At 39.8% G+C, this 7,680-nt stretch overlaps 1 protein-coding gene and 1 long non-coding RNA gene across 3 annotated transcripts; both read right to left on the bottom strand.

Annotated features, from left to right (window-relative positions):
• Positions 1 to 6: 6 nt before the first annotated feature.
• Positions 7 to 1,336, bottom strand: LOC119343271. 2 transcript variants are annotated; one of them, XR_005165998.1, is made up of 3 exons: positions 1,078 to 1,336; positions 849 to 992; positions 7 to 204 (listed from the first exon to the last, which is right to left on the bottom strand). It is a non-coding gene; the product is annotated as an uncharacterized LOC119343271 (long non-coding RNA). The 2 variants fall into 2 exon arrangements; XR_005165999.1 differs by having other exon boundaries at positions 849 to 989.
• Positions 1,337 to 1,442: 106 nt separating this feature from the next.
• LOC119343272 (F-box protein At1g78280-like) lies at positions 1,443 to 7,483 on the bottom strand. The gene is made up of 15 exons (XM_037614327.1): positions 7,326 to 7,483; positions 7,175 to 7,230; positions 6,960 to 7,102; positions 6,647 to 6,844; positions 6,373 to 6,572; positions 5,417 to 5,516; positions 4,755 to 5,339; positions 4,503 to 4,625; positions 4,042 to 4,122; positions 3,659 to 3,966; positions 3,355 to 3,567; positions 2,776 to 2,860; positions 2,531 to 2,699; positions 2,108 to 2,282; positions 1,443 to 1,934 (listed from the first exon to the last, which is right to left on the bottom strand). The coding sequence occupies exons 1-15, from the start codon at positions 7,466 to 7,468 to the stop codon at positions 1,781 to 1,783; spliced, it is 2,733 nt and encodes a 910-aa protein (XP_037470224.1). The 5' UTR covers positions 7,469 to 7,483; the 3' UTR covers positions 1,443 to 1,780.
• Between the last annotated feature and the right edge of the window lie 197 nt (positions 7,484 to 7,680).

Raw genomic sequence — 7,680 nt, 5'->3', positions numbered from 1 at the left:
TCCTACGAAGATTACCCAACCATAATTCATCAGCATTGGCTGATTCTTTGACCTCCTAGTTCATGCCTCCAGCTAATCGGTTTGAAGCCTGGTGAAGATGCGAAGGAAGGCGATGCTTGCATTTTTTCCATGCTTATCAAAGGCAAAAATATTGTTGGAGCGGGCAAGATGGCCCTGAATCTGAATAGTAGCGAATAGTCTGCTCTGGAACAACCATAAAACCATGATATAGAAAATAACGATGGATTATCCTCTATAAAGGGGTTGCTACATATAAAACATGGATTCCAAAGTATCATATTTTTAGAATATAAAGGACAGTTCACTACTAGAGGAAAAAGTGATGCAACATTGGAGATACATATTTGTTTTGGCTCGGCGGTAGTCTGATAAAGAAGTTTTTGTTAAGTACTGAACGTGCAATGCTGATCAGTCCTTTTAGAACAACCATCAGTCAGTCGTACAATACAAGAAACAAAATGGCAGCTACTACTTATAGCTAGTGACCAATTATAGGAACGTTCAATCTATGAGGTTTTGCAGATATATTATAAGGAACACCGACATTTTGCAAGCCATGGGTTACTAACCTGCATGAAAATAGGGAGTACATCCCTTGTAATTGACATGAAGATTGTACAAATATACTGCTCGTATGTTAATTTGGTACCCACAACACACTATTCCAATTCTGAATCAACAAAAGTATGCCTTTTCAGTCAACTAGAACAACATTGCTCATGCTTATCTCTCTGCCACTGGTTTAAGCAGAATGGGGGAAAGGCGTGGACGAAATTGTAATAGCAAAAATACCCTTAACAAATGGATAAAGGAAGAAGCAAACATACCAAGATCCTTGAGCTGCTGCAGATGGTCAGTGCTGCTGACGGCGGTGGCGGTGGTAGGTTGAGTCGCCGATGCGCTCACAACGAGCGACCACTGCCAAAGGCGAAATCAGGGCACTCTTCAGATGTTCCGGTGGTAGGCTGCTGCTAGAAATTTCAAAAACGCAGATATTTGAGTGAGACGTCGCTCGATTGGTACAGGATTGAGAGAGATTGAGTGAAATTTACTAACCCAAAATCGCCTGGCGGCTGGCGCATTGGTACAAAAGAGGGAGAGAGCGGCGATTGGATTCAGTGAAGATCTTGAGGGAGGGAGATTGGTTCTTGAGCTCGCTGGGCCGTAACCCTAGCTCGCGGCGGTGGCTGTGCTGGTACAGGAGATGGAAGGAGAGGGAGACGACCTTGAGTGCAGGCGGAGGTCAATTTACTTGATTTACCTATGCTGCAAGGACTGTTTTGAAAATGTACCAGCAGACCCATCTTCTAACCGATCTGGTCCCTGTCTTTTGCATCCAATGGCCCATATGTCGCTGGTGCACTCGGCGCATCAGTTCGCTCGTTTCACCAGATACATTCTCGGTTCAACAAATAAGCATGTTTCATGTGACTCTTGGGAGATAAAAAAGTTCATGCAAACAAGTTATGCTGTGTGTTGGGTGTGTACAAAAAATGTGGCATTCCTTACAAATACCCAACGTGTCACACTACTATGCGGTACAACTGCACGCTTCATGATCCATTCAACGGCAAAGCTGCTCTCTCCCAAAAGAAAGGAAAATGAAAGAAGAAAAAAGCTGCTACACACACGAGTAAACAAATTTTTTTGCCCCTTATTGTTTCTTTGCTCTTAAACGAGCGGAAGCTGGGCAACATGTCGAAGGGAGTAGCGGAGCAGTACGCATTATTTCTTCTGAGCGTTAGTCGTGACGAGTCTGCTAGCTAGAGAGTGTAGGCGACGATTGCTGGTATCGGTTAAGGTCATCCCAGACCAAGTGCTCGACCTCCTCCCACGACGTTGCAGCTCGCAGCTCTTTCCACAGCCCGAATATAGCTGCCAGCACGTTGTCCTCGTGCAGCATGCAGTAGCACCTGCAATGTAAGAGCACCGCGCATCAGAGCCAAACATGTTTCTCCCTCCCTTGGGAGACCGAGCGACTGACAAACCAACAAGGATCACTGATCATTCCGAGATAGAGCGCAGGGAAGGATAAAACACGGATAATGTGGGCTGCTCTGATTTATTTATGCATGTATGCACTTACATCGCGCGATATGACGCAGTGCTGAACTTCGAATTTCGCACCGACTTGTAGATATCATTGTTTGATTTCCCTCTCAGGAAAGGAAGCTGGTAGCTTCTTAGGTACTCCCTGAGAAGATCAATATCCCCACGGAAAACATCCAGGTGCAGCGGAATCAAGTCACATAGAGGATCCCCTGTTACGACAAACAGTTTTTGGTCGCAATCAAATTAAGATCAAATAAATATAAACTTTGATTTACAATCTAACAGAAGTTTTCACAGTGCAGACTGGTAGATATGAGCAGCTCAATTTAAGCATTTTTACAGATATATAGTTATCCCATCTTCGGTTTCAGATGCCAGTATTACGCAAACTATTTTGTTAAATGTTCAAATAAAGCAATGTCAGATTTCCAGGGAACAAAGTGAACTGGCCGCTTACCGATGGACAGATCACTGAAGTCAATTATATTAATTGCATCCAGTTTCTCCAGATCTCTCTCACAAGTGCTTTTGGCATCAGTGAGGGACCTCTGAGTAAGAATGTTATCGTCCATAATATCTGAATGTATCCAACAAGGGAATGTGTACACTGAGTCACCATCGTCATCCTGATTGTCCAATCATACCATTAAACACAAAGTTCGACCACAGATGCATATGAAGAAGATGAAATTGAAAAAGTACCTTAACAAACTTGATTAGAGAGCTCATATCAGCAGGGAGATATTCTTCAGCCTTCTCAATTAAAACTGTTGGGACAGTACCCCCCCTTCACAGATATGTAAACAATGTTGAGGTATAAAGCAGCGTATGGAATTCTATATAAATATAATATTATGGATTTATGGTAGGCTTGTAGCATTTTGGCTAAAACAACTCAATACCAAATCAATGCATAGTCATTGCTACTTATATATTGCTAATGTTGAAATGTTAAAATAATTTCGTCAAAGAATCATTTTAAAGAAATTCCGTAAAAAAAGAAATATTAAAACAATAAATAATGTAATGGTTATTTATTGGATGCCTGCCTCTACAATTTTTTTGTAACCCTAGTAGAGGATTTTAAGTTGCAAGTGAACCATTCTATAATTTGACAATATCTTCTTAATCACTTTACATCTGACTGTGGTCTGTGGACACAAAATTGACTTGCAGACCCACAGTTATTGGATAAAATAAAACTGAGCAACAAAATGTCCTGTTTTAGTAAAACTCATTAAAACTAGCCAAATAAACCTGCTTTAGAAGTTTTTCACTTACCAGTTAGCTAGGTGCTTCTTTATATTATTCCTTCTTCCGTTTAAAGTAGAAATTACTTGTTTCCATTCAGGTGGATCACTGTCTCTCACATTATTGTCTTCAGGTTTGGGTAATGGTTCCCCATGTGGAAGGGGTAATAAATGGATATTTCGCATTTGAACTCCCAAGGATGATGCCAGATTCAAAAGGTCAGCCTTGGACAATGTATCACGGCTAAGAAAAATGAAGAGAACAGTAAGCACGTATTTACATAATTAATTAAGTAATTACTCCCATTTTGACTTGAGAAATGAATAAAACTTACACACGAGCAAAGATATCCCCTTTGCATTTTCTCGTAACCATGTAAGGCCAAATAGGTTTGTTTGAACATTCAGTGGAACTATCCATTCCAAACTGCTGTTTGCTCCATAATCCAAGAGGAAAACAGCTGTTTGTGTAAGAAAGCTCCAGAGGATAGTATTTAGCCAAAACATCTGGCATTCCTTTTCCATCCCATGGGACTGTTCTGTAGACGCCATCTTCGTACACAAGAAATCCACTTGCAATGATCTCAGGGACGTGATTGATCAAAGGCGAGCCAACTTTTCGCAGAAGATTATAGAACTCAAGCTGCATCAGGAAAGTGATCAATATCGTGAGTGTTGCATTTAATTTTATTAAGTTGCAGAACCAATGCAACATTACCTCTGTGCCTAAACCATGGGCAGAATAACCCAGGCCTCCTTCAGCATAGATTTTAATCACATTGTCAGAAACAATGAAGACCTGAAAAATTGTGGTACAGGTTATATTCACATACCATGCAACAATGAGTGTATATGCAGCGCAATATGACACTAACTGGCATCATAGGAGTATCTTAGAATCTCAGATATGTTTAATGTCTTGGCATTGGCGCATAGCAGTGAGCAAGTATGTATATCTATAAATCTTCTAAAGTCGGAACCAACCTTGCAAGGCAGAAACCACAGATGCAGTAACAAGTAAACCAGGATATTCTACACGAATCAATTTCTGTGAGAAATAACCCTAACATGTTGAGTAAGTATTTCAAACCAACACGAATTACATGATACTAACACGACAGAATTATTTATTGACAGTTGTAAATCTGAGACAGCAAGTAAAAGTAATTGTATACTTACTGGGTTGCTACCTGTGCCAACAGGAAGCTTCTCATCCTCTGACGGTGGTGGTAAACTATGGCATGCACTTATTTCCTCTAAGCATGCATACCATTTGTCCACACTTATTGCTAGGCATGCACCCTACAGGAACAGACATATATGTTGGCACAAGGAACAAAACATTATCAAGAAACAGATATATAAACCACATGGTATTTCATATAAAAATTGACAAAGTAAAATTTATGTAAATGATGGAACAAAGATCACCTTCCATATTAGTCCTCTCAGTTCAGGCTTAAGAACCCATAGCCTTCGCAGCCATTCTCTTGCTTCTCTCTGGCCAATTGGATTAGTAGGACTCCAGACAGAAGTATAGTGATCTTTTTCCTTCTCAAGAAATTGGGATAAGAAACCTATATCATACGAGAAAACTTGGTTCTCCAAACTTTCATGGACATCTGAGAACTCAAATGAAGCACACTGATTTGCACTGTTTGAAGCTCTTCCGGACCCTGAACCTTTCAGTCTTTTTTCTGCACGAGTCATGTCATTGTGGTTCCATGCACTCATTGTTCCAGGCGGATGATTTTCAATATCTCTAATAGATTTTCCTGGAACAGCAAGTAAGCCAGCACGACAAACTCCTTTGTGACAGTGACCAGGTGCCATGTCTAGACATACATGCTCAAAATTTGATTGATTGACAAAGTTTTGTGTAACTGCGACAGTAGTCTCAAGGTTTAGAACACAATGCCACCATCCACTAGGAACAAATATGGTCTCTCCTGGTAATTGTGTGCATTCCAGTGGTTTCTCGTGTTCAGCAAGATGAGGATAGATATCAAGCCACCACTGCAAACGATCAAAATAATATGAAATGATATGGGGGCAAAGTTTGGAGAAAAGCAAAAACAGTAACAAGTTATTACCTGCAAAGACGTTGGAGTCTCAATGTCAACATCACCATCCTCATCACTTACATGTACCGTGACACCACCAGGCACTCTTCCTGGAGGGTACAGTGCCCATCTATGAAAAAAGGTGGATATCATTAATGGAAACACAAATTCTTGCCCCTTCCAAATTTTCAGCATTGTACAGCATGGGACAATCAGCTTTAACAGGTCAAGAGGAGTACAAGTTTAGGTATAGCATATCCTCGCACCGTTCACAGTATAGGGTTACGATTTTTAAGTTTCAATTAAAATACAAAAGCATGCACTCAAGTTGAATCACATCTTTCTACTGCCCACGGCTATCTTCTGTCTCTGTTCAACATATATGAATATGCGTAGGATTCTCGCTTGATTCTCTCTCACTCCCAAGACATTAACTATGGACATCCTGACTAAATTTGTCTATCGTCAATTCAACACACCCAATTGGCTGATTATTTCTACACAACTGTTTTTTCACATCAGATTATAAAATAAGCAACACACAGAACAGCGACCACAAACTGCATCAAAATAGAAGCACTGCAATGACCTTAAAGAACCAATAGGCAAGAAATTTTGCACAAGATCTGTGAACATTTATTTAAGGATCCTGATAAGTGCCACATGTCAGGTACGAGCACATGGCAACTCCGAACGTTTTTGATGGGAAGTTTAGTGACGCGGGGATGGCAACTTTCGTGCTTCAGTTTATTTTTTGACAGAAACATGCCGCGTGTCACTGGAATTTGCCATCCTTGCGTGACTGTAATTGCCATCGAAAAACATCAGGGCCGGAGTGCCACGCACCTGATGTGTGGCACTTATCATTTGGGTTATTTAACTGCTACTAGTAGCTTTCAAATTTACAATCACATGGTGAATACCACAGCTTGAGTACACTATCGAGTAAATACGCACACACACATATATATAACACATGATCCAACCTTTTTCGGCCACAAAGAAGAGTATTCCACGCACTGGTTAACCCTGGATCAACATGCCAAGAGGCACCTGATCTTTCTGGTCCAATAATAAGCCATCTGAAAGCAGGTCTTTGTTCATAATCCAAGACACCAAAAAGATCTTCTTGAAATAAATGAGGTACTCTGTAATCTTCCAATAGTGCTGGTGTTGTTTCTCCAAACTGTAACAATTTCCTGAAATAAGTTTCTTTTTCTTTCATAACTTTAGTAGTAAATGGAATGAAGTGATGATTACCTTATCATCAAATATATAAAGAGGATCTTCATCATGCTGGAGTTCCATGTAAGAAACATAGTCTTTCAGTTTCATTATTATCTTCTTAGGGCTTCTTTGTGATATCCTAAATGTAACTTCACCATAATCATGCACCAGCTGCTGAATTGCCCATTTAGTCCTTGCTGGCCAGGTTTCAGCCAGCTTACCAAGCAAAACCTAGTTGTGCAATACCATCAGTATGATTTCAGAAAAACATCATTGCAAAACAATAATGTAGAAAATCCACATGTTGTAAATCTGAATTAAAAGCAAAAGATAATTCAATTCTTACTGGGCCTTTTCCATCATACTGAGAATGGAAATGATCCAAAGAAAGGTCATCCTTTCTTTCCACATGTCCATTGTCAAAGGAATAATTACTCAAAGTAGTAAAACATCTATACCATCTCCTGTATAAGAACAAGGAATTGAATCCTGCATGAAAATAAGTATGAATAGGGAGATAAACAAGGCAGATAGAACAAACATAAAGTAGATGTACCATACCATCAAAATGACGAGCCTTCTGCTCAAGCTCACTATTTCCGGAGCAAAGACTAAGCCTGAAAACGAAAGAATCAGTGTCTAACCTTTTCAGTCAGTTTAGGATTATTTTCAAATACAGAATGTAACACGACAATATAGAATGGTCATATACCTAGACAATGTTGTTTTCTTCCAAGAACCTTTGTACTCAAGATGACCACCAACAGAAAGATATTTACTCATCCAGAGAGGTTCCTCGTTGCAAAGTATGTACATGACACTGCAAAGTGAAAAAGATTTAAGGTACTGCTTCATCCTACCACCATTTTAAGGTAGAAACACAAACATGACAGATGGTCTTAGCTCATGATCTCTAGATAATGACAATGTCATAAATCAGGAACCACTTCCTCTGATACTCTAAAACCTGCCGTTTAGGACACATACATGGCCTTCAAAATACAATGTGGACCACTAGTTTCTTTAAAATCATCCATAAAATCTAAAAGAATTGTATATTATGGAAA

Source organism: Triticum dicoccoides, unplaced genomic scaffold (assembly GCF_002162155.2).
Source record: "Triticum dicoccoides isolate Atlit2015 ecotype Zavitan unplaced genomic scaffold, WEW_v2.0 scaffold121212, whole genome shotgun sequence".
NCBI classification, from domain to species: Eukaryota; Viridiplantae; Streptophyta; class Magnoliopsida; order Poales; family Poaceae; genus Triticum; species Triticum dicoccoides.
This window is presented reverse-complemented; position numbering and strand designations above follow the sequence as displayed.

Coding starts and splice junctions, on each gene's coding strand:
- LOC119343272 (XM_037614327.1), bottom strand. CDS start 7,468: ATGAAGCAGTACCTTAAATCTTTTTCACTTTGCAGTGTCATGTACATA. Junction 6,573..6,646: donor TTTATATATTTGATGATAAG/GTAATCATCACT, acceptor AAATTGTTACAG/TTTGGAGAAACAACACCAGC. Junction 3,568..3,658: donor GGGGATATCTTTGCTCGTGT/GTAAGTTTTATT, acceptor CATTTTTCTTAG/CCGTGATACATTGTCCAAGG.